Source organism: Polistes fuscatus, unplaced genomic scaffold (genome assembly GCF_010416935.1).
Source record: "Polistes fuscatus isolate 324 unplaced genomic scaffold, CU_Pfus_HIC Scaffold2, whole genome shotgun sequence".
Taxonomy (NCBI): Eukaryota; Metazoa; Arthropoda; class Insecta; order Hymenoptera; family Vespidae; genus Polistes; species Polistes fuscatus.
Window position 1 is genome coordinate 6,266,508 of NW_025113096.1, and position 27,874 is coordinate 6,294,381.

Sequence of the window (27,874 nt, forward strand, 5' to 3'; positions counted from 1 at the left end):
AGATTATTTAAAGAATCAATTATTTTTTTTTCAAACATTTTAAGCTAATTATTTTTTATTTCAAACGTTAAATCACGTCTCGAAATATTTTTACAATGTCAATAAAATAAATTTGCCTCGAAAAGTTTCGAAAGGAAAAGTAATCAATTATTACAATCATCTAAATATTTGAATTCCAACTTAAAATTAAATATAATTAAAACGATTAGAGCATCAAACGTAAATAAAATCATTTAGGAAACATGGCAGTATCTTTTGACAGGTTCGAATATCAAATATTATTCGTTCAAAGAAAATATCGCCGATAAGGTAATAAAACTTTCTTGTTTCCTTAGAAGCTAGTAGAGAAGTTCTTATTCCAAAACGGAAGAGGAGAAAGAAGAGAAAGGAAGGGAAGAAGGAGAATAAGAGGAAGTCTTGAAAAGCGACGTTACAAAGAAGATTATCGTCGTTTCAGCAATAAACTTACTCGTACCAAGATTTTCTTGATAATTAGTCAGGAAAGTAGAACGAGCCTTGAACGTTCTTACCTCGGTTGAATTTATCGTACCCCGCTGTACTTAAATTTATTGTACAATTTATCATAAGCCTCCGTGGAAAATAGATTCAACATTATACCCCAACCAATCTCGTGACGCGTAGATGATTTTATCGAAACACTACCATTCGAAGGAAAATTATCGACCTGCATACTAATACCCAAATACCGGGTGTTGCATTTGATACGATCTAATCACATGAATTAGAGAACGGGCTTATGTTATGTTAGATCTTTTGTTTGGGTATTATTCTAAAAGTAGCCCTTAAATTCTGTTGGCCCTTCTTCTGGACACCCGTTTAAATATTTCTAATTTTATTCGGCTTTAAAAAAAATATTTTTTTATATAAATATTATTAATTATTATTTATAATAAAAATTTCTTATTAATATTTTGGAATAAACTTTGCTAAAAAGAACTGCAACATTTGCTTAAATTATATCATAGAGAATACTGTTTTCGAATAGAAACAGAATTTATTATAATTTTTACAAATAAAAATTAATATTTTATAATTTAACTCAACATTGGTAGTAACAAATATCGATTGGTTTACGCGTGAATCATCTACAATGTTTTTTTTTCCGACATTAATTTCAACAAATTGAAATAAAAATGATAAAATAAGATGGCTTAAATAAACTGAACATCTAATTTTTGTCATAGCATACTTTATAAATCGCAATCAGCATCGTTAAAAAGACGAGTAGTAATGGTAGCTACTTTTCAAAGATGCCATAATTTAATGTAATAATATGAAGAGATCCGTTGTTAAAAAGATAAAGTCTTTACACAGAGTCGCTATCGTTTAAGATCTTTTATTTCCAGTTCCCTTTTTTTCTTTATTTAAATCCCTAATAATACGCTTGAGAGAGACGTTTCAACGCTTTATCGGGACTAAGGGGAGTAACAAAAAACAGAAAATAAAAAGAAAGAAGAAGAATAAATTCAAAGAAAGAGAGAGAGAAAGAAATAGAATAAAAAAGAGAAAGTAAAAAGAGAAGAGAAGAGAAAAGAAGAGGAGGGCATAGGGTGAATCCGATTTGATTTAATTAGAATAAATTTGCCTGCATAAAAAGTATGATGATGAGGATATGCTCCACGCGAGGTATATCAGCCTGGTAGCTAAATTTAGCGAATTATGCGTAGCTCATCGTCGTGGGATTTAAAAGAAACTCATTCCCCATAAAGCAATAACGAAGGGTAAGCTTCAGCTCGGATAGAAAATGGCGGCTTAATCTTTCTTTCAAACAGACAGAGAAAAAGAAGGAGAAAAAAAGAGAAAGGGAGAGGAAAGAAAGAAAAATGGTGGACGAGTATTTCCGCCATGATGAGAGGCGTGACACTTATGGCAAACCTGCATACAATTTCGTGGGTCCACCATGAAGTTGAAAGTAACCGATGGAAGAGACTCGTACACCCTCTTTTCTTATGTTCCCCTTATCCCTAAGTGGTCCTACCTCCGACTTTGGCCCTTAACCTAAACGAGTAAAGTGTTACACTAATTAACGCCTCCAATCATTTAATTACTTTACCAATTGAATATCATTCGACCACCAACAATCATACCACGTTTTTACTTTTTTATTTTTCTCTCTCTCATTCTATAGCTTTCTTTATCATTCCTATGGTAAGAGAAGGGAGAAGTACCATCGTGGGTTGTCTTACTACACCTCTACCATCACCATGGTGTTTGTGGTAGAATCCTTCCTCCTTGCCTTATGTTTCTCTGATATACTAAGCCACAAGACTTTTGTTTCTTTCCTGACCTTATTCAACTTACAATTCAAAACCAAAAGTTGAACCTAATTAATAAATCATTTTTCGCGATATTTTTGAATTTTGAATTCTTAGGAATTTATGGTAAATATGCATTAAAGTAATGCATTTCTTATACATTTCTCTTATAAATTATAAGTTCAAGACCTCATCGATTATTCGGTCATTAGCGACATGGACAGAAATATTTATTAGTTTATTTATAATATTTTGTTAATTTTTGGGGTTTCTTTCGTGAAACCAAGCAAATAACTGATTTTAAGATCTCACAGATATTGTTTTTAAGTATAAATTAAATTGTTAATGATTCTCCTTAAAAACTTTTTACATCAGTATGAACATACACTTGTCTCAAATATCAACAACAATTTAATATGCATAATTATTTCAAAAACAATAGATGAATACCAAATTTCTAAATAATACTAAACACAATAACAAGAAAGAAATAATCGAATATCTACTCCTAAAAACAAAAGGATTAAGCATTTCAACATAATAAATAAATTACTCTCTATCTTTAAACCCAATTTGTTGATTCCATTTCTAAAATTCAAATAAATAAAAATTTTTTGAACCCTTTGACCTGACCAATACCTTACAACATTCAGTAACAACATACAGTAATCCAGCAATCGTATTTTAGTATTTATAAAAGCAAAAGGCTTTGTCGCGTGATAAGGAAGCTTTGAGTCTAGTGTATTAGATCGAACAAACATACTTTGTGATGTGTCGAAGGGGGAGAGTCTTTCGTTCTCTCGCCTTTCTGCTTCCAGTTTGATGCCTTTTAAATTCTACCCCCTTACTCCTCCTCTCGATCCATTCAGTAAATGGTGGTCTCTCCTTAACGACAACTTTCTCGCTGACCTTGTTCTCCTGTTATGTTTCTAGATCACTTCAAACCCTTTGGGACCTAAACCCTTTATACTTTACCAATCAGACAGCTTGTGTATGGGGTCTCTTTGTTGACCTATAAAATCAAACTAAAAGAAATAAAACGTTAGAAATAGGAATCGAGTTTAGAATCTTCGAAGAATAAAATTTAGTTGCTTGAAAAATTAAACCTAAAAGGGCCTTTATGTTATGAGTATATGTGTATATATTTATTCTTATACTAGGTTTCTTCAATGACGTTAAAGTTCAATTAACTTAAAGGGTATCGCCCTTTGTGAAAGGTTCGTCCTCTTGTTGATCCTGTTGCCTTGTTCCTTAGAAATTTGAGGAAGCTTAGAAACTCCGACCCTTTTCACGCATCGATATAGGAAAGTAACTATAGTTCTATGTATATATATATATATATATGTAGATGCACTTATACACATAGAATTCTACTATCGTCAAACTCACCCTTCTTCTTCTTCTTCTTCTTCCTCCCCTTTACTTCCGTCTCGTGCACACATCACGTGCTCGATTCACTTTCAACCTAGGAAGTCATCCTCTTCGCTTATTCTGTTTCTCTGCTTCATATGTGGAGGGCTGCATGTCCCTAAGCCACATATTCTCTCTCACGCATGTGACACACGAGTGTCTTTCGAACAGATCTGATACGCGATAACAGTATACGCAAATATATCAAATACTTTTCATTTTACTAACTCTAGTTTTATTTACATTTTTTAAAGATATTTTATTTAAAATAAGAAATGAAAAATTAGATAAAGTTCTTTCCTACGATTATCTAATGTCATCTAACATTTGTATAATTTTTATTTACTCTATCGAATATTTTTTATAATTTTTCTATTTTTCGCAGTTCAAGTTTCTTGAACGTGGATTTGAATTTACAATTGCCAATAGTCGCGTGTACATAAATGTGTAATAGGTGTATACATATATATATGAGAAAAATCGATATAACCAAACCCTTATCATTTAGGATAACGAGAGGGTGAGAATAGAAAGCAGAGCGTAGGCAGAGAAATGAAAACCTTCTTATTGCGGATGCGACTCTGGTGGAAAAGGTCACGTCGTAGGCCTTTTTTCTATCGATCCAATTGAAAAGCCCGAACGAACCGTACCTTGCTTGGGCTTTTGTAGGAAAGGGCGTAACCCTGTTTGGTCGCGTCAACCTCCTATTCTTTTGCTTTCCTAATAGTAAAACAGTTCAAAAGACACGTGGTTTTGATTGGTCGGATTCTCTCTCTAACACGATTTACATTCCCTCTCTTTCACGAACTCCAGCAATGGTCGATATATTTTCACACACACACATTATTTTTTTTATTATTTTAATTAAATTAAAGCATATGTTGCATTTAGAAAATCAGACATCTTGTTTAAAATTAGTAAAAATTTATTCCAAAACTAATAAAATTTATATAAACAATTTTTGCATTTTGTTTTTCATTTCATCAAATAATAAATTTCATTTGGCATATTTTTGTTTTATTACAAAACGTATCACTTTTATTATTGAAATATTTTTATTCGATCAGACATTTTTTTAATGTTTAAATTAAGCCATTCTTGATGAAAAAAAATACATAAAAATTTATACAAAAACATATCATATTTCTTTTAAATAATTCTCGTTTTCGTTACATCGACTGAGTTCTATCTCGTTAATTTTTTTCTCACGACAAATCTATTATTTAAAGTATTGTTTTTTGTAAAATAAAAAATGTACATGTAACATTCTTCGAATTAATCTTATGAAGTAATTTATTAAACAGTCTCTTTGGGTTCAGAAGCAGATGCGGACAAGAATATCTTTTAAGTAAAATTTAATGCTTCTTTGAATATTGTTTTTTTTTCCCTTGAAAAATAGAATGAAATATCGAGTAGGATGTATTTTATCCATTTATTAATTTACGTGGTTATCTTAATAATATTTAATTTAATTGGATCTCGAACCAGCATATTATTCGTAAATTCCATTTTTCGTTATCCAATTTACTCATTTTGTAATTACATTAACGGCATGTCACATTAACAAACACATTTTATAATAGAAAGCAAACGTATTACTTCGTATTATAATAATTTCTATTATAAAATCATTTACAAAACGAATGAATACCTTTGATCTCTCTCTCTCTCTCTCATAAACTATCTATTTACACGGTTAAATTTGCACGGTTAAATTTGTTAATACAAATTGCAAATTCTTTTTGCATAATTATTTGTCTGTTATGACAAAATGGAGCATTAAAATGTATTATCTCCGTTAAATAATTAACATTATTATGTTTACAAATATACGTTCCATCGAATGATCTCTTTCGTAAATTCGTACTCATTGAAATTCTATATATTTTTGCGTTTAACGTCGCCCATCTTTTAAACAAATTCTATTTAAAATATCTCACAACATTTTTTAATTAATTTGAAAATATCTTTAAAAACACAACAAAAAAAGTTAAGCTTATTATTTTATTCAGAAACCTAAGACAAACAGACGCGAATTTGATACGAACTAAAGCAACATGATCCATTAGTTAAATTCAACAAATCCTTAAAAATCTCTTAGACTGTTCAACTTTTCTCTTTTCGAATGAAATCTTCTGACAAAAATATTCAATGCTAATATCCTTGTTTTTCTTTCAAAAATTACACACACGTATATGGACAAACATAGAATGTTATATTTAAAAAATCAAAGATTTCAATTTTTTGAGATGCACAGAACTGGACCTTTGGGATCGTCCATTTTGTCGGTGGAATCATGCGAAACACATCATCAACCCCTAATACACGCTTCTAGTAAGGATCTAGGTTCTCCTCGTTAGAACAACATTTGCCAGTAAGTTCTATCGTTTGAGACCTCTTCCTCGACCTCCATACTACCCTGGCCACTAATTAGAGAATTCTATTCAATCGTTCCCCTCTTCGAAAGGGGATGGACTATGACATCCGAACAGCAAACTACTTTTCTTTATACTCTGATGTCTGATTTCAAAAGACTTTCAAATAACCTTACTAAATCAAATCACTAGTTAAAATTACTACTCTTCATTCAATATAAAAGAGGATAAATAAGAATTCTTAAGTATTATGTAAATTAATACTTAAATGCATCGCATAAACGTTGACTAGTCAGCTATATTGACAAAATTTGAACGTTGAGGTTAAATCAAACTTGAATTTGATTTTGTCTAATTTCTTTAGTTATTTTGCTTTCTTCATTTTACTGCTTTTTTGCATCCTAAAAATAATATACCGTACCTAATTCTTAATTAACTTAATAGGACACGCTAATTTCTTCATACCTGTTTAAAAATTCAAAGAACTTAACCTTAATCCAAAAGACTAAATTAGCCACTAAATATCACAAAGAATTTCAATGTATCAATAATTCAACACATATAGTAGGTTTCCTATAAAGTTTATGCCGAATTATAAAAAAAATTCAAAAACATTTTTATATTTCGCCAAACTTCTCTTTGGATTGAAAAGTTTTTAGACTAACATAAAAACAATCTTTTTTTCTGTCAAATTTTAACTTTTATTTTTCGACATGACATCAAAATTTGTTAACCTACCGTTGTATTTAAAAATTTAAATCAAATGTATTAATTACCTTAAACTTTTTGAACAATCTAACATCTTTGAACACATAAGATTAAATATTGAATGAAAGGAAAGCAAAACTGCACTAAGCAACTCTTCATACATTTCCTAGTGTCCTAATGAATGGGTCATGTCGCGGTCGAAAATTTCCCGTTCTCTTTGCAAAGGTCGATGGGCTCAACACTTAGTGTCCGATTTGACAGATATTTTCAAAGTTTCTACTCTCCTAATTGAGAAAATATCGTACGTAGCACGGATTTCATGCTAACATAAAGGAAGACGTATCAGCGACTATTCTTCCTAATAAAAACAAAAAAGCATCGACTTATAGGTACTCTTCGATGACGAGAAGAGATGCTATTTCTTCGGCGACATCTTTGAAGTTCTTCTTGGCTTACCCTGAAGCCCTAATACTAGGATGACTGTATTTGACCGTGGGCGAGAATCTTTCTCACGCTCAAAGTGCTAAAGTCGAATGTTCCGATGCCCCGAGACGGGGTCGTGGGAAGATTCGAAGAGGATTCTTCGTCCTTCTTCTTATTCTTATTTTCTTTTTCTTACCGCATACGAGAGAGAAAGAGAGAGAGACATATACATAGGAGAGACCTTTGAACTTACCGAGGAATTTCGTACCAGCTATAACACAAATACTCACACACGGAAACACCTTCATCGATAATTCTTAGCATGATAGGGATAACCCAAAAGAAGAAAGAGAGAGGACGGAAAGAAGAAAAAAATTGTATATGTATGTATTTCATATGACAGATTATGCGCGTGTCATTCATAAAATCCAACTCGACATAAGATAGGACAATAATTTCTACCCATTTCTATCCATTGAAACATTTTCTTCAAGTAGAAAAATCGTTAGGAAATGTATTCTTCCCAAGGTTATGTTACCTGGAAGATTTTACATTCTTATTAAGATATATCACGTATATCGAGATTTATTCTATAAGCATTCTGTCTTTTTTTTCTCTTCTTTTTTTCATAGATTTTCTTTCTCTTATTTTTCTTTTTCTTCTTGGAACGAAGAACTACTCTATGTTTCTTCTTTCGTCGAAAATCTTCAAGCGTGGATCGTTCCTACGACTCGTGGGAACCCAAGTGGAGATTCTACGAGCGTGAGAAAGCTGACGCAAGAAGGGAGTTTTCGATTCTCAGGGTTACTAGGGAATCATTTAATATCAGGAAGGTTACTTTCGATTAACGCATACTTGTCTATGTGTGTGTCTATGTGTGTATGTTTCGATCATTTGTGGATCATTCGATCACAAGACAGCACATTCATAATTTTTTAATTTAATTATAAACAAAACTTACTCCTTCTCTAATTCTATTTTCAAGTTTAAATATTAATTAAAAATTTTAATCGATCACCTAATTGTATTCAACGAGATTTACATTTATAAATTCTTTATAAATTCTATAATATATATTTATGATTCTAGAAAAATCAAAGTAGGGTAATTTAACTTGCCAATTGCCTGAATGGATTAAAAAGTTTTCAGTCTTACACAGAAATAAGCTTTTTGGTTAAGCAATAAAATTTTTTTTTTTATTGAGGCTCGAAACTTTTCCACCTACCCTCGTATAGAAAAAAAATCACGCGTATCCGCGATAAACAGTTAACGATTTAATTAATAGGGAAAATTGTATATTAGACAGCCATTTTGAGAAAAGTATTGGATTCATCTTGTTGGATACCAGCGAATATTTTCTTTCAATTCTCTTCTATTACTTTTCAACCCCCGAGAGAACTCTTAGCCATTGATGAATCCTTGGTAATCCTGAGAAACAGAAGGTCCTTTTCAAGACACTGTTCTCACGCTCATCCATGTTCGCTTCTCTCTTCTCTGCTCAGGTAGAAGTTATTAATCGTCTCAAGGAAACGCGGATTCCACCTTTCGAAGAATTCCTTTTCTTGGCACCATGTGGCGAGCACACATAAGCAACCTGAACGACGACAACGACGACGACACGATCTTGGGAATATTTTTCAAGATTCTTCTCCTATCTTTCATACTTCCTGTTTGTGTGGACCCATCATTAAATTAAATTTCAAAACTTACTAAATTAAATTGATGCTCGTATCTTCTTTTCATTCAATCCATCATCAGAGACAAATATTTCTACTTCCTGTTGGGATTCATCGTCAGAAAAAAAGTAGATTAAACAATAGAAACAATTTTCGTACTTCCTGTTGGATCCGCCATCTTGTAAAAATAAAGAAAATTCGTATTTCCTGTTAATAAAATAAATAGAAAATTAAAAATTAAAAATAATATTTGTGTTTCCTTTTGAGGTCGTCATTCAAAATAAAAAAAATAATTAATGTATTTCTAAAAAGAAAAGAATTTCAATATTTTTTCACTCGAAGGGGCATGATTTCCCGTTCATCTTATTAGAGCCATCTAAAAAAGAAAAGGAAGAAGAAATAAAAGAAGTTGTGAATGAATATTCTCATGTTGGCTCCGTGACAAAAAGATCGCGACGTTGGTTGGTCTTGGCGTTGTTGTATCCTCTTCTGTCTCCTTGCGTAGAATATTCCCACGCTTCGTGAGAACGACTGCAATGCTTTTGTGGCTCGTTCTAAGTATGGAAGCATTTATTTACGTACGTGGTAATGTATTATGTACGCGTACATACTCACTTGCTTAGCATTGTCTTTGAAATTTACGATACTCGTTGATATTTTCCTGTAATATTCGAATATCATCAGTTTTAACACAATAAGTTCAGCAGTCTTTTAAATGCAATGGTTTGAAACTGAACAAATTGAATTGGAACTGAATTAAAAACGTACAATTTTTTTGTCTTTATCAAAAAAAAATTATATTTAAAAAAATGAAAATTTTTTATGTTGAGGTTCAATATTTTTCAACCGACCCGAAAATTAATGATTATTCAAATTTTTCATGATTTATCTATGCATTTATAAGCTTGAAGTAAATGAATAGAAATTCGATAACATCAATCGAAATATGCGGAATCTTTAGAAGTCATCTGTCGAATATCAAAGATTGCCGATGCTTATAAAGACCGGCATGCTGTGGCGTACACTAAAGAAATGTCTATGGTGTTTGGCATGTATGTGGTATGCCTATACATTGTAAATACCTCTATACATATAGATATATATAATGTATTTACTTAGGAAGTATTAAAGTACCGAAAGAAAGTCATTCGCCGAGACTGTCGCGGCTTTTACTGGAGCGTGAGAAAGAAAATTTTCCAAGGATTCTGGAATGTTCTTCTCACGATCATCAGAGGACTATAACCTTCAAAGAGTTTACGAAGAAATTCGATCAAACTACTATCCTTACCTGATTATTCACGATAGAGCTTTCCAAACTTTGCCCTCATCCCCTTCAACGGGACAATCTTTATAGATGGTGCATCTTTCAAATCGATGTTATTGGATCGAAATTTCTAAACTTAATTTTAATCCTAGCATTCACTGAACATATTCTCTTCGTATGTTTACGAATTATGCTGTTGCATATAATTTTGTTTTTTCTTGCACTGCATTATTACCCTGACGGTAATAAAAAAAATAATATAGCTTTGATTTTCTATTTCCGATGCGATGAGATAAAAAAAAAAACTACTTGACGGATTGAGATGCAAAAAGATTTTTAATCGTGTCTGAAGTGTTTGTTGCTTAAATTTTAAATGATTTTAAGGTTTAAAGTGAGGTTAGGTATCAGTAAACAGAACTAACGAAATTACTTTCCGAACAATCTAACAAATTAAATTAAATATATAATACTTTACACACGCAATTATGTGAATGCAATTAGTATTCCGTTTTCATATTCTGCATTATTAAAGTATGCTTTTACACCCATATATCTACACATGTAAATGTATAGAGAAGTTTGTAGGTATTTGTAGTGTTTCATTTCGGAACGATCCAGCTAGTTCTACTATCCTATTAATATTACGCACGGTGAAGAGATACGCGTGACTCTACACGTGTACACCATTTGTGAGGTCTTACACACACACACATGCATACATATACATCTACAATTGTTTACGTGCCAACAACATATACCCAAAAAGAAGAAGAAAAGGAGAAAAAAAAGAGGAATGTCGAACAATCAGTCGATTTATTCATTTTCCTTGATTGAAATCGTTCAATCAAAGAATAAAAATCAGGCAAAAATAATTACTATGTGTAGTGCACCTGTTCATAGAACCTAACGCACTACCTAAACTTCTCTACTACCCTGATCTATATTTACATGGAGTTACGTCACGTTCCATAATCAAAAATCCAACTATTAACGTAAACTTAGAAAAAGAACAAACTAACAAAATAAATAAAACTAAAATAATAATGAAAGTTAAAATTCGGTTGTATCTTCAATGAAAGCAATATCTAATAATTTGTTAAATTGAATTCATCCTGATTAGATACAAAAAAAAATATTGCCTATGTTCGACTATCATCGATTCATTAGATTTGAATTAGAAATTAATAAGATATCAGCCGATCGATAGAAGTAAACCAATGTAATAGTAAATAGAATCATACTATCTAAGATCATCTACTATCCTGATCCTAGTTTACACGTCATTACGTCAAAATACGTTGTTACGACGAAACTAAATCTACGGGTTCATCCTCGGCATAGATTTGAAATAACAAAAGAATTTCAACTTCGATGATACTGCGATCCAATCAATTTCTTGATTTTTAATTACAAAGACAATTTTTAAAAGAAACACGCATGCACGCGTAAAAATAGAAACTACGAAGAAGGAATGACGGATGAAGACATATGGTAACAAAAAAAAAACACATACGCATACAAACGCATACGTGGTTACTTAGGATATACATAAAACCATTGAGAGAGGAGAGAAAGATCATCGACATGAATGACCGTTCAAAATCGTACACTACCTTGAAATACCTGTTATCCTGATTCTAGTTTGCACGGAGTCATTACGACGACAATAGAAACACGACATCGATGATGTCTACTGACATCCTCTCTCTCTCTATGTTTCGATTTTATCGATATATCAAAAAAGAGTTAAAAAAACAGAGAAAGAAAGGAAGGGAGAGCAAAACATATATATACATGAAAACATTCAATATTGAAGCACACCGGCTACATATCTGCCCCTTCATTTTTCTACTATCCTAGCAACATCTATATCACAATCGGAATTTTTGAACTATGATTCTTAGGTGGATTTTCATCTTTGTTTCTTCACTTATTTTCATCCTAGTTTTATTAATGGATACTATAACGAAAAAGAGCAAGAATGACAGGAAAAGATCACATTTGACTAATTTATGCTCCTTTGTTTTCCTATTACCTCAATTACGTGTATTTATTTCAAGAATAAGATTTAGGAAATTTAATTTCGTTTGACCACTTTCTTATATCCATTCCAGATTTTTCTTCCATTTTTTCTGAAAATACTATATCAAAAGTGAGAAGGAGTAACAGGAAGGGATGAGGGTTGACAAAATTCCTGCTTCTTCGTTGTTTTAAACACTAATACTATTATTTTTAAATTTCCTTCTTATTTCTTTACTCGTATACTATATGCATTCTAATATTTTCTAGTTATGTTTTGTATAAATATTGTAACTAAAAATTTGGATTTACACAAAAAAAATCGATCTAACTACGATTTTGCGTCAATAAATTATATTCTTACAGGTGTACACCAAATAATAGCTTATACTAAACCTAAAGAAATTCTTCACCCTCAGGAACCTATTAAAGTTTCTCTACAGCTTGTTGTGAAAGCAGCACGCGACTGGCACGCGACCATCGAACGACCCTCCTGAAGCAAGTGTTAGCACACATGTGTATATACGTGAATATATACATCACCAAAGAAGGTATAGAACAGGTTCTTACCTTAACTCATAGGTAGAACAGGCACGTGCCATGGCCAAAGGCGAAAAGGTCTCTACTCTCTTATAAAACTTATAATTCTCGAATAATATCACACGCGAATAGAAAAAGCAAGATAGAGTGAGAGAAAGAGAGAGAGAGAGAGGAAAAGAGAGAATTGAACGAGTGAGTGAGTGATAGTGAAAGTGAAATAAAAAGAATCTACCTTCTCGGTTGATCTGTTTTCCTGTTGAAAATGGTACCAGATTTCTTGGCAATCGCTAACCCTTTCGATCGATCTATCAACCAAAGAAATAATTTTATTGCTCGTTCTATTCCGAGTGGACAAGCCTGTTTTTTTGTTCTTCTAAAAGGATAGTCGTGCACGTTAAAGCAAGATGGTCGATGGCTACGTCAAAGGGTTCGTTTCAAGGTCACTCTTAAGAAAGATACTTCTATCTATATCATATGTATAATTACTTGTTACCATTTATGAAATCCTGCTGGAGTTACGTCGGAAATTAACCCTTTCTCCGGTATTAAAGTTTCTCGATAGAAATATCTCTCTTCCTTCTTGTTCGTTCCTCATCTCTATCTCCATCTCATGCTATCCTATTTGGAACCTCCTTAACATTTCTACGTTCCTGCTATCTAGTTTTTGATTAATTCGTGTTTACAACCTACTTCACGCCTCTTTGTGGACTTAAACGGGCCATTAACCGTAACGACACATCGTATCGATGCCTTCGGGTCTCCATCTTAACCCTCATATTCTCTTTAGTTTATCATCTTTCCTCCTCCGATTCTTCTTTCTTCTTCTCCTAATCTTATTCTTATATTAACGTTAGTCTTCTTATTCTTATTCTTTCCCACTACTTCCTTTCTTCCTACGACCAACATACGCACTCCGCGAATTGATATTCAATATCAGACGCACTTTCTACGATACATACATCCCTGATAAGTTGAGGATACAAAATTTCCGTTAACAGAATTTTCAAAGTTCGTTTTGTTGCACGTGGCTATACTCGATGCATACGACCATTTCTCATCAATTATTTGTCATTCCTAGTTTTCTATACCTATTTTCATTATTATTATTAGTAGTAGTAGTAATATTATTATCGTTAATCTTCAATTAAATTAGTTGTTGAAATATTAACAGTAAAATGTCTAAAATAGAATTCATTAGCAATTACCACCGGGTTTCATTGATTTACTTTGCTTATCACACGTGTAATTTATATTTTCATGTAAACTACCCAAAGACTCATTATTACGTTCATTATAAAATTGATATTTAAGAATCACATATTAAAGTGAAGTTATATGCGACGTTTCAATGAGTATTACATATCAATTTGTTTCATTCGAATTTAAATCTTATTTTTCCATTGTATTAATGATTAATGTAAACGTTTAAAATTAATTTCATTGAATCAACGAAATTGTAATTTATGTCTTCTCAACACCCGAAAATTTTGATGATGATGATGATGATGGTAATAATAAAATGGCGGTAGTGGTAGTGGTGGTGTGAGAGGAACCACAGCCGAAATCCAACAAAATTTCTTAACACTCATACTTCCCTAGTAAAATATCTTGTACTAATTTATATTTACAATTCCATTCACGCCTCCCAATGAACCGTGACAAAATAATAAAGACCTTTTCCACGTCCATAACTTCGAGATATATTATTACTCCTATTTGTCACACACAAAGAGATAACTAATTTTTTATTTTATTAAATGGTTCTCACTTCCTCTTCCTTTCTCTTGCTCTTCTCATGAAACAGCAGTCAATTTCGTATTCTTATGTTTCCCTATTCTATAGAGTACGCAAGATATCCGCTGAAAAATTGTAGAAGAACAATCAATCGCTGATAAATGGTCTTTTCATACATTCTTTCGAATTTAATTAGCTTTTTCTTATATATGATCAGTTTATTTTATGCATCATTTAATTCGAAAATGTATATTTTTATTTTTTTTTTTAATGCTACAATTATTAACAATATATTTTACAAATATTTCGATTACAGTATAGTTTTTAAATAAATTTTGTTGCGTTAAAAAAATTACAAAATAGGCAAAATTATAAATTTTTCTTCAGATTTTATTATGCTTTAATTTACTTATACTTAAATTCTATAATTATTTTATTACCTATATAATTTAATTCGTAATTTTTTATTAAAAAATCTTCTCTAAAATCCCATTAGACGAAAATATATTCCAAAAAATTTCTGAATTGTAAAAAAATGTCTACTGAGCGCAAGTAAAATTTATCTGCGCATTACAAATTCTATTTCTTGTTTTATATCTCCAATGATTTAACTTAACGATTCCCACAATGTTCGGATAAGAGAAAGAAGGGGGTATATATTTTAATTTATAATGTGTACGTTTGGAATTTAACTTTCAAAGATTTCATGTTACCCTAAGAACGATGTTTACTCGAATCGTTCTCTTGAGTGGGCACGAAGATAAAAATTATGTTACCTTGACTAATCAAGAAAACCATATATGATGAATGGGAGGAGAGGTATGCGCTTTCCATAAAGACCAACGCGTTAACCAAGTATCACATGATCCCCTATTATTCGAGAACGTCAAAGTAGTGAGACAGTCTGCAACCCTTTCTCTCTAACGTTCGTGCACAATAGAAAGCATGCGATGTGTGTTTATTCTTCCTTACTAGCAACTAAAACCGGTTCTTCTTCTTCTCCTTCTTCTTTTTCTTCGTTCTTTTTCTGTTTCTCTTTCTCCATTTATACGCCAATTTGATTCCAAACAAAACATTTAAACTCGTGATTTATATTTTATTAATTTAATTTTAAAAGATTTTATGTTTAAAAAATTGCCATTGCCTGATCAATTCCTTGAAAAGAAAAATTAATAGAATTTTTGAAGTTATACTTCTTTTTTAAATGGAAGAAAGCAATGGGAAGATTTATTCGAACATTTGCAAAAATATATAAAATAACTTAAAAACTTCTATTTTTAAATTTTGGTTCATAAAAAATTAATATGGCAAACCTACAGCATTACAGTTTACGGTACGTTGACCTCAAACGAGTGCATGCTGCATACGAGCTGCATTCTCGGAATTCGAGGCAGCCGTCAGGCGTGACAATTTTTTTTCCCAACATTCCAATCTCGAGCGTGCGACGCGTGTAAGGCCGTGTAAGATATCCCCCACCATAGTTCTCGGTCATTATTCGAGTCAAGCATATTTCGTCGATTAACTTAGGTCAGTAACGCAACCATTAAAATTCTTTTTTTATAGAAAACAAGATGTTGAATATTTTCTTTAGATTAATAATAAGAAAAATTGAAATAAATATATTAACAATTAAATATTTCGAATAAATTTGAAAATAATTAAAATGATTCAACAATTTATCCAGTAATAAGGTCTATTCAAAATAAATTTCTAAGAAAAGTATTTACAATCTTGAATCAATAAATGTAATTATATTAATCTGAAGGAGGATTAAAAAAGGGTAGAAAAATGTAACAAAGGGTTGAATCGATAGAAGAGGTTAAAAGACGAATAACTTTCTCGTAGCTCATGATCTCTTGGTATTGGAAGCGCCATGCGCCTTCGCAGTTTTCCCACGAGTCCTCCCTTTCTTCTCACACGTTTATATATTGATCCAGTTATCGTCTCACAGTCAGTTGTATTTTAATATTTCTCCTCCCTCTTTTCCTTTCTTCCTTTCATTCTATTATAATGAAGAGAACACACTAAACAATTCGAAATATTAAAAATATATTTACATATTGCTAATATTTACTATAATATATGAATATTAATATAATAATAAATTATATGAATATTTGTTTATTCCTAGCACATAGTTCATATTATTTATTTACATCAAATATTATTTTTCATCAAGCGATCAAACTTAAAATTTAATCTCAATTTATATTTTAATACATTGGACATGGCTTCTATTATATTAAACATTTTTTTAAATTATTTATGTATAAAATGTAAATATGTATTAAATGCAAAAATATTACCTTGTTAATTATTATTGCAAATTGTATCTCCTAATTTATTATATAGACCGGTACGAAAAAATCGATTAAAATCTACAATAAAAATAATAGTTAACAAAAAATCCTTTTTCCGATCATCTCGCTTCTCTTCCACCATTTTGTTTAAACCCTTTACCCAGGATTCCCGATTCGCTCTTTTCCACAATGTTGGAGACATCAACTTCCTACAATCGCATGAAGTCCCGTTTGCCGAGAGATTCAAATTCTCGCTTTTCTGGAGTCTCTCCCACGGTAAGATCCCGTGGGAATGATTTAATTGGCCTGAGAAAAGTCTCCACTCCTCCTCTTCCTCCTCTTCTTCTTCCTTCTGATCTTCCACCTTCTTCTTCTTCTATATACTCTTGGAAGAATATCGTTGGCAGCTTTTATTATCCATCCTGAGGAACCTATCGAGGATCTTTTAACCTCTCGTGTCGAAGATCGTCGGCATCCACGACCCCTCGAATTCGATAAACCTTCCTCGTAAAACTTGACCCTTATCTTCCTTCCAATGCTGGCTCACGCATACTCTTAAACATCTAACTTGTATTCGTTTCTTCAATGATCGCGATTTAATCTCTAATCATTTATTTATTTTGATCGCTTATATACTTTACGTCAAATAAACGAATCATTCGAAATAAATTAAAAATATCTGAAATAACATAAAAGATAATATCTTAATTATAAACACATTTTCTTTGAAATTAATTTAATAATGGTATAGAATTTAATTTTTTGTGAATATTTGAACTTATTCAATTCATAGACGAGAAGACGTTCTTCTAACTAACCCCCGATATCGCATATCTCGTCTGGAGATACTTTCTCACGGATTGGTTCGTGCTCTTCCCGAAGACTCTGGTTTTTCTTCCCACAGAGAAGATAGAAAGAGTCGGGAACACATCAGGAGGCGTGGGATAGTTCGTCCCTGAGGGCAAACCAAACGATCCGTTTCAGTAGTAGGCGTACAGAGCAACGAAAGAGTTGCTTCCAAGAGAGGAACCAATCCTCCTCATCTTCATTTTACTTCTCACCCCCCTTAATCCTTACATGCTTTTCATTTTCCACCATCCACGAATGGCGTTATCCCGTAGTCTCTTAACCCATTTCCTAGTCACGTGACACATTTGTTATGTACAACAAATATGACTATTTGTAAATGCATCCTCAATTATCTCTCATTTAAAGATTTTCCTGAAAGTCTATACAATAGCCATACAAAATAAGGCATGGTTCATATTTTGATGGGTTGACAAGTTTTGAGGATGTCTCGAAAAATAAAAGTGAATTTAACCGAAAATAAAATTGTTTCTATACTGGGTTCAAAACTTTTCAACTCATCCACTATTATAATACTATTCCCTTAAAATCGAAGGAAACTAAATATTACAAGTTTACAATCATTTCTAATAAATTTTTAACTTCAAAATAGAGTCTAATGTTAAATTGTTTTGAACAGTATCCCTCACAGTTTTTTACTCCAAATTCTTGAGACAAATCTTGTACCAGTTTGGTTCACACGTTCACTTGAAAAAAACCTTGTCCAGTTTCAAGAAGTAAACGATATTATTTTCACGTTTCACTGTATATTCCACACACACATATGGACACTTTCCTACAGGATGCGAACACGTTCCCAAGCATTCCCGTGTGAAACATTCTTTTTGTCTTTCACTTTCTCTCTCTCCCTCACTCCCTCTCTCTCTCTCTCTCTCTCTCTCTCTCTCTGTCTCTCTGTCTCTCTATATTAGTCTCTTCTTATTTCTCTTTTTCGCTTTCTTTGATCGTGAGAATCTTAACGACTTCAGGGGAAACAGATTCCCAGATCGACCAGGAGACCAGGCCATGAATGCTGGTAGTTGCATTCCATCGATATCTACCCCTTACGTGCTTTTCCTCTACGCTTCTCCCGATCCTATGAATATATTTCTATTTTTAATACGAGCATGAATTAACGAATCATTGTGCCTACTCACATTTAATTTATAACCGAGATCATAATCGAGACCCAAGAAACTCATCTAATGCATATCTAATACACTCGACTTGCCCAAAAAACATTTATGCACGTCGAAATAATTTATATATGACTTTTTATTTTATTTTTTATAATTATATATTCATATAAATATAAGCATAAACGAATTTTATTTTTTATTTTTAGAATTATATATAAATATTAATAAATGTTTATTAATATATTTATTCAAAATTATTGATAAACGAGGGTGTATTGAAAAGTTTTGAACCTCAACAAAGAACATCTTTTATTTTTTTTAAATAAAACTTAGTTTGACCGAAAAAAACAATTATTTCTATGTTGGACTCTAAACTTTTATCTTTCCTATCAAATATCTAATAATTATCTAAAAAATGCATACGCCAATTCTTCCTCTTTCGAGAGAGACGATTTATTTATTTATTCATAATATTATAAATAAAAATAAAAATTTAAAAGATCAATCTTTATTATTGTACGTAAAAATTTAAAAAAATTGTACAATCATTTAAATAAAAGTTTATAACAAAATGAAAATAATTTGTAGTTCGTTTAAAAGGGAGCATACGAGTGTAGATTAAACTATACATAAGTATCTTAATTGTTTTACTAACGCGTATTGGATACAAACCTGTTACTTGTAACAGCCTTTTCAGCCCTTCGTTCAGCTTTTTCTCACGCTTGGTTCTCACACTCTTAGAGAGTTCTTTTATTGTTAAAACCTTAGAATCACCAAAATCTCTTACTGCTTTCATTCGCTAGGAGGAAAAGGAGGAGGAGTCTAGATTTGATGATGCCAGGGGAAAAAAAAGATAAGAGGGAGCATTCCACTCGAAATTGTTATCTCCTTTTCGTGTCTTTACAAAAAGATAGAAAAAAAGATATTAAAAAAAAAGAAAAGAGAAAAATTATTAACTCAAAATAACCTAAGACCCAACGTCGATTTTATGGTCCTCTTTTCAAGATACCGCTTACACTATTCTTTTTTCTTTCTTCTTTTTTCTTTCCTGTTTTTTTATAGCGTGAGAACATTTCTACGAGCCATCTTCTCAATCTTTCATGAAGGTTCTTCTAAAGATTCTTTCATGTGATTATAGAACCTATCTAATAGTATAATAAATGCACAGTATCGAAATCATTCAAAAATTGTCATTAGATCAGAATAAATTATTTTGTGATAATGATCAGAGATATCGAAATGTTTTCAGAATATAATTTAGATAAGTAATTAAAAATATAACAAAATATACTAATTTTACATGTAGTCAAAATTTTTATATTTTGAGAGATGAACGACATCGAACATTAACGTAACGAATTCATCAACCGGCAAATCGTTCATCTCTCTTTGTAAATCGTTTTAGTTTTGAAAGAAGAACTGGCATTCTCTGGGAATCATCGATGTTTCCCATACCCAGTGAACAACGAGAACGCGAGTGAAATAGGCGACCGTCTTTGGTTCCCACCGTCCAAGTCTTACGAACTGGAACAATTCCTAAAAGTAACTTTAAATCATTGTACCATAGTACAGTTGTTTATGTATCATAACATAACAATTTTATTAATTACAAATACGAGACTTTTAACAATCTATAATATTTTTTATAAATAACAGTACTACTCTGATCTATAAAAAATTTTTCAATACATAAAATTGATATAATCAATGTTTATAGATCATGTGACTTATATAACACTTTTAATGATCTATAATAATTTATTCAGAATATCTAAACCACATTATTTCAATGATCTATAAAATCTTATTTGTTAGATTACAAAAATTTTCTTCTATTTTTTCTATATTTTTATGAGACCAGACAAGCCTGACTATTCATGCTAAATGCTAATTATGTATTCATATACTCCCCTGTCGGGAACGTGAGAAAATCGGTGAAAATTTCATGCGGAACGTTGTCACTAGTAGACAACGCACACGTACCAATGCAATACTTACTTCTGAATAATGTAAAACTCATGCGAACATGAATGATTTGTACGGCTACACGTTCAATGTACAAATGCGTCCTTCGTGTTTACGATCGATAATGTTATAGGTATGCCCAAAGTAATGCGAGTTTGACTCGTACATTACTATATATTATTATCAAATATGACTGATCTCTCGTAAATAAACAAAAATGTTTCAAAATATTCAAGGAAGACACATATTTTTCATTTGATGTATAAAAATATGATCATCTTGTTAGATCAATCCACTTAATTGGAATTGAATATATTCTTCATTTTATCAATATATTACTTATATTTTTATTTATTCTAAAATTTTTTAATTAGTATTTTATAAAATGCACTCACGAGATGATTTCCATTAAATTAGATTTACATATATTTTTTAATCGATCTATTATATCTTTCCTATTTTTATATCGACCTTTTCTAAATGACCATTTTGTTAGATTAATCGACATGGCAATCCTACACCAATAAATTAAATTTGCATTGAAATCTCTGGATTAGACGTCTTCGTTCTCAGCCATCTCCTCCTCTCCTGATCCCTTTTAACCGAATACGCCACTTGTCTAAGCAACCGAACGTAGCGCGCCTTAACCTACTTTCGGGTGTTCACCACCTCCCCGTATTCCATACTTTCCTGTCAGTTTACTTATTAATTTAGATTATGTCGTGCAAGAGCTAATTGCACCGAAACATTCAATTCGCTTCACTGCATTCTAATTTCTCGCCCTACATCTCTGACTTTCCTAAAAACATCGATTTCAAGAATATCGAGTAGTATTCATTTATAATACTAACTTTAATTTATTTCATATTATCCGAGAGTGTTGATTAGAATAAAGTAGAATGTCTGATATGAATACAAATATTTCTCGTACAAAAAAAATATATAAATATAAAAAAAATATTTTTAAAATATCCCATTTTTATTCAAATATTTCCACCTAAATAATATTAATAATAATAGTATTATTTATCAAATTACAATATTAAAAATATTTCTTAATATTGTAGTTATTATAAATATTAATACTATTATTATAAATATTATAAATATTATATTATTATAAATATTAATACTATTATTATAAATATTATATATTATTATAAATTATTAATACTATTATTATAAATTTATAATATAAATATTAATTTTATTATTATAAATATTAATACTATTCACCTACAAAAATACAAGAAAACAAATTAAATTCTCGCTGAAGAGCCAAACGCGAAGGAATTCTCAAGTTGGTGTAACGCACAAATAACGCACACATACAAATAAACACGCTGATTCACACGCAAAAGTATGCGCAATAAGTTGGTTTACTACCAGCCGAAATTCTCGTAGGCTACCCAGATATCGTGTCTCGCTCTTCTGCTCTCCTAGTAAAGTGATACAGTTTATTGGACTTCTTCGGATTGGAATGTGCCGTCAATGACATCCTTATCTCAATTTTTCGATAGAAGGTAAGGGTGTTGTTCAGTGTACGTGCCCAATATTAGTTTTCCAATAGGCTTTTATGATTTGGCACGTGTGCACACGTACCATTTATCTGTCATAGCGGATGAACAGCAAGTAGTAGTATACGTAGAAGTGTTAGTTGGTTAGTAGGGAGATTCAAGCATCCGAAGGTCGAACGTATATATAAGCGTATTCTATGCATCCCTGTGTGTGTGTGTATGTGTGTGTGTGTGGTGTGTGTATGTCGCGCGTGTCGAATACTCCAGAAAAGAGACACGATCTACCAACTGTATTTTATACTCTACTGATAAATCGACTATGCCTGGTCGACAAGTGCCAAGTCAAGAATTTTAGTAAGTTGATATATTTTTAAGAGTCAAACAGCTGAATCTTCCATTTTTGGTCATCCAATTTCTCCTTCGTCATATTTACGCTAATTAAATTCAAACTTTTTTACTGATAATGAAATAGAACGGAGAGAAATAATTTTGTTTAGATTATGTATGCTTAGATAGTTGATATCAGATATAAATTATTTACAAATATATTCATCAACCATCATTTTTATTATTTTTATGAACCATTTTATGTAATTAAAAGTAGTAGATATATTTTATCCTATTTTCTACCATTCAAAATAGATCATACTGTTTAATAATCACTTTAGAATCCTCTCGATCATATCTATCTTTAAAATGGATAGATATCCCCATTTGATTGGCTATGTGATAACAAAAATGTCCAATAAATACATAAATCGAAACAAAATCTCCGACTAACGAATAGAAGCAAAGTAAAAAACAAATAAGAAAAAGTTCCGGAGAATGGAACGAAGCGTGAGCATCCTGCCACGCCCTTCGAACATGAAAATGAATCCGATTGGTTCGGAATTGAGTCGAAGGCCAACATACACCGAGTGTAGCCTAAAATGCTACCATGGCACGCTAGCCTTCTATTTTCTCCTACAAGCCTGGTAGGCTTGTCAGCCGGTCCCATTTTTTCTCGCTTCGCCAAAAATTATTATTCTTTCGATAATTCGAAACGGTTCATAAACAGACCTCAGTAAAGTATACTTAAGCGCATATATGCTTGTCTTGTATTTATTTCTCTTTTCTTCTTCTTCTTCCTCTTCATCTTCTTCAATTTACTTTAAAATTTCGTTCCTCATCTTTCGTCGTCTTAATCCCATTCCCCAAAAATACCACGTCGATTTGTTGCTTTCCTATTACCCCGTGGCATTTAACTCGCCCATGGCATGCAATCGTTGGCCTGTTGACCAAATGAATCTGTCTGTCTGCCTTTTATCCGCTTGGTATACATAGATGTATGTATGAATATGTATACGTTTCTTCTTCGAATCCAGAACGACAGCCAGCTCGCTCCTAGTCGCCTAATCGAAAAATAGCCTCATTATCGATCTTTCTCGATCGAGAGATCTCCTCATATAGATCCTGATCGAACGATCTAAGCAAGTCTTTTGTAATCCTTCATCTTGTACAAAGTTTTAAAAGTTTTACATAAGTGTTCAGTAGTACAGAGTACACACTTGACACTTTCCTGCTCACATTTCTTCATTTTGATCATTTGATACAACAGGTTATTTGTAATTATAAATCATTTGTAAAAATATTGAGATCAGGAATAACGAAGCAAGTAATGCAAGTAAATACTTGCATCCTGTTACACGAGTACAAAGGGTCGAATAAAGAAAGAAAGTTAGAGAGAGAAGGAGGCAACCCTAAGTAATTCCTTACCCTTCATACCCGCCTGTTCAGAAAACCAACCAAATTTAGACCTACAAAGGGCCAAGGGCTCCCTGAGTATTCCAAGTACAGGACGAAGGAAGAGAAGCAAATACTTAACCTACCACATCGTATGCTCGTGTGAGGACAAGGGCCAAGTAGATTGGTCAATAAAGAGACTCGCTTCACATCCAGCTCTTCATGCTCGCCTAATCAACGGTCAAACGAATAATTTGTAGAGTACCAAAGCGAACTACTCGTTAAATTTATGGAATTTTCCTTCTCGTTAAATTGTATAGGAGTCGTCGATAAAAATAAAATAAAAAGAACAAAAAATCTTCCGCGTAAAGTTGTCATCATAACTAATGTAAGCTTCTTTTATCATTTACAGGCTATCAGCACTCGGTATTCAACAGTCAATCGACCATACAAGTCGGTGGCAGGTGGAATCGAAGCAAGGGAAGGGTCGAAAGACCATTTCTGGGAGTTATCGCGGGCCTTGTGGTCAATAGTGTACGAATCTTAGAACTGGCTGCTGCCAAGGACAGTCGAATTACTACCAGAGGAGATGTTCAACTTTTACCAGCTGGAAGTCTCCTGGATCGAGCTGCACCTTTGCAAAGAATGCAGCAGGTAAATTAACAACTACAATTTTTCTTTAATTACTCAAATTTTCTATTTACTTTATCCTAAATTGTAAACTACTGTAAAAATTAACTTGAAATTATTAAACAAGCTAAATTTACTTAACTAAAAAGTAAGACATCATACAATTAACATTCTAAAATCTTTATATACACAAGTTGTATCAGAAATGATGTTATATAAACAAAGGATGAATTTAGAGATCCAAAGTGAAAATATTTGCCTAATACACTTATTATCTGAAACGTCTTGTAAGTGGTAGAGGTTAATAAAGTTTTATTCACCATAAATGCAGTTTGCTAATTATGTATCAGCCCATGCAACGTAATTTTTGATACACCTTATATATGCGTTAAGTGAAAAAAAATTTAATACTAATAAAGAAATTTTCGACAATGTGTATCCTCAATCCAAGTACTATAGTTGAACAAATTTTCCGTATCGTAGACTCCAGCATCTGGTTTCCCAGGCGTGATGGACGATCTAATCTTCTCCGGTGCCGGAAGTGGATGTGCCGGTGACGACGAAGACGAAGAATGTACGCCCATTTACGAGCCTGGTTCCGGTAAGTGTAAGTAAACATTTCCTCGTGGGTGTAAGTAATTTCCTTCGTCTCTTCTATTCTATCTCGTTCGGGGTCGATATACTATAAGACTAGTTTGCTCTTCCAACGCTAGATGGCGTTCCTTAATTTCGTTCGACGTTTAAATTTAAGAATTTTATTGTTTATGGGAATCAACATTGTTAAAAAATGATGCATTAAGTTGATTTAGCAGCATGACATTCATTTCGATAAATCGTTAGATATTTTTGAGATATTGTTAGATATTTATGCATGTTTTTAAGAATTAATCAGTAACTGCTTTCTCGCAAGTACTTGTGCATCAGTCGGTTAATATATAAACCTGTGGCCGAACAAATTTATCGTGTAGTATGAAAGGAGAGCCGTTTAGCACTCCCCTAGACAAGGATGGAATACACATATAATGGTAAGGCACTGTCGCCTTTCGGCGGCTCTTACCAGATTTTTTTTATTGTTGTAATTTATGCATATGAATATACAAAAATAAATCCAAAATTTTTCAATAATTTTGCGTCAATTGTTACATTTGTAAAAATACTACGAAGTGTCACTCATCACAATTAATGCTTTTATCTCTTCTTAGTAAATCTAATTTAAATACAATTTGAAAAAACAAACAAATCATCAATTTTTTAAAAAAATTATATATAAATCAACAAATAATTTAGATATAAATATTTTAATATTATTATTTAATTTTATTTTTTTAGATAGATGATACAAAAAATGTATATTGTCATAATCTGTACGTTAAATCTTATTCTTGTTATATAGATAATTTTAAAAATTATTTAAAATATTTTAAATAAAGTTTACCAAATTTAATACCCGACGCTCAATGCAATAATAATTTTTTTTCATTTACCTGACGCATATAGAATTTTCTTTGCCTCTTTCTTCATTTATTTGCATATTAGACAATTCTTCGTAAATGTTAAAAAAATCTGCACGTTATTCAACTAAAAGTGTTTTCTCTCGAACCAAGAATATCAACAAAAATTATAATTTAATATATTCGCTTTAATCAAATTTTTTACTGACTGTATAAATAATGAAAAAGAAAAATTTATATAACTTTTCGAAATATTTTTAATAACATTGTCGTTGAAAAACGCTTTCATAACAAATCACAAAAAATAAAGAGAAAATATTTCTTTAACATATTTTCATATTTTTTACAAATATTTCTAACTTATTTCTGAATTTCTTGGCACCAGTCCATAATTAGTCCAACAGAGTATGGATCGATACCAACATCCATTTTCGATCATGTCTTGAATGGGCAAAGTTCCAAGCTAAGAAAGAGCCTAACATTAAAGCTTACATGATGACGTTTTACATTGTCCTACTTTTTCATAGCAATTTTTCACTTTAATCAACGAAATGTAGAAAAAGTTATATCAATTTTTTACGCACATAAATCAATAAAAATTACAGAAACAGAAATATTTTATACAAAATTATCCACCTTAATGTCATAAACTTATTTTATTTAATTAATGTTAATTAAATCCACACATAATATAAAATAATACTAATATGACAATTAGTCGATAATTAAACATTTTCATATAAAAATTCACGCATATTTTCTCATCGTATCAAAATAAATAAAAATATTATTTATATTATTTATACATTTTAATAAATTTAATAAATCGCATCTTTTTTTAATCGAATTTATGAAAATTTGATTGAAACGTTACAAGCATGTCTACAATATATACATACATCCATGTATGTACACATTTGACATTCCTAGATACACAGATACTTAATTACACGTAAAATTTGGAGAAACAAGTATATGCTCCATACAAACACGTCACTGGCATTGTCGTCAACGATATAGAGACAGGAGAACGTTTCTCATTAGCAATATCGCACGTTTAAATGTCAACATCAGGGAGAGAGAGAGAGAGACATTACGTATGATATTGTCGTTACGCGTCCATAGTTAATTTTCGTGTCATATCAAGCTCGCATTCGTGTCCAAAACGGAATTGTTTAGGAAACCGCGAATGCGTGTCATTTTCATGTACAAACAAACAATCCCTATTTAATCACTTATTTACCTTCTTGATTTACACTTGCCGATTTCCAAAAAAATACGTCTATGATTTTTAAACAATCTATCGTTCTTATATCAAATATTATACTCAGTTTAACTCATTCGTTATTAGTGACCCATATACGGGTCATCCATGCAAAGAACCATATGTATAAGCAACCCCTATACGCATAAACGATTTTTAGACAATTTGAAGAAACATACTCATTCCTTGAAAAAAATATAAGTATAAAAAAATGTAAAACATACCAATCATAAGTTTAATTGACAAATAAACCTACCTTGATTAGTCTAAGGGTATTGATTTTTTCTTGAATATCCTGAAAATATCAGAGAAATATCCTGTTTCTCTGCATGTACATAATAATTCCAAAATTTTAGCCAATAATGTAATAAAAAAAAGTTTATATTTAAAATTTTAATTGTTATTTTTAAAAATTCTTGCAGACGATTTGATAACACCGGTCTACGTGGCACCGACGAAATCACCAACAACTTTGAAACCAAAACATACCAAAGATAATATTCAAGAGCGACCCTCGTGCGATGACGAAGAAGAGGATTGTGAAGAAGGTTCAGGAGAACCTGGAACAACCGAGGAAATAGTCGTCACTTCTACAACCGGTTCGTTTCCAAGGAG

The 27,874-nt window shown here is 31.6% G+C and overlaps 1 protein-coding gene and 1 non-coding gene across 7 annotated transcripts in view; both read left to right on the top strand.

Annotated features, from left to right (window-relative positions):
• The window catches only part of LOC122516801 (neurexin-1), a 304,617-nt gene that overhangs the window by 273,714 nt on the left and 3,029 nt on the right, over positions 1 to 27,874 (top strand). For 4 of the 6 annotated variants that reach the window (XM_043634936.1, XM_043634938.1, XM_043634939.1 and 1 more), the window contains 3 exons: positions 24,327 to 24,568; positions 25,028 to 25,151; positions 27,682 to 27,858. In XM_043634936.1, coding sequence (XP_043490871.1) covers positions 24,327 to 24,568; positions 25,028 to 25,151; positions 27,682 to 27,858 — 543 coding nt within the window. The remainder of the gene's footprint in view (positions 1 to 24,326; positions 24,569 to 25,027; positions 25,152 to 27,681; positions 27,859 to 27,874) is intronic. The other 2 variants (XM_043634940.1, XM_043634942.1) reach the window with 1 other exon arrangement.
• LOC122517261 lies at positions 25,507 to 25,613 on the top strand. The gene has a single exon (XR_006303765.1). It is a non-coding gene; the product is annotated as a U6atac minor spliceosomal RNA (small nuclear RNA).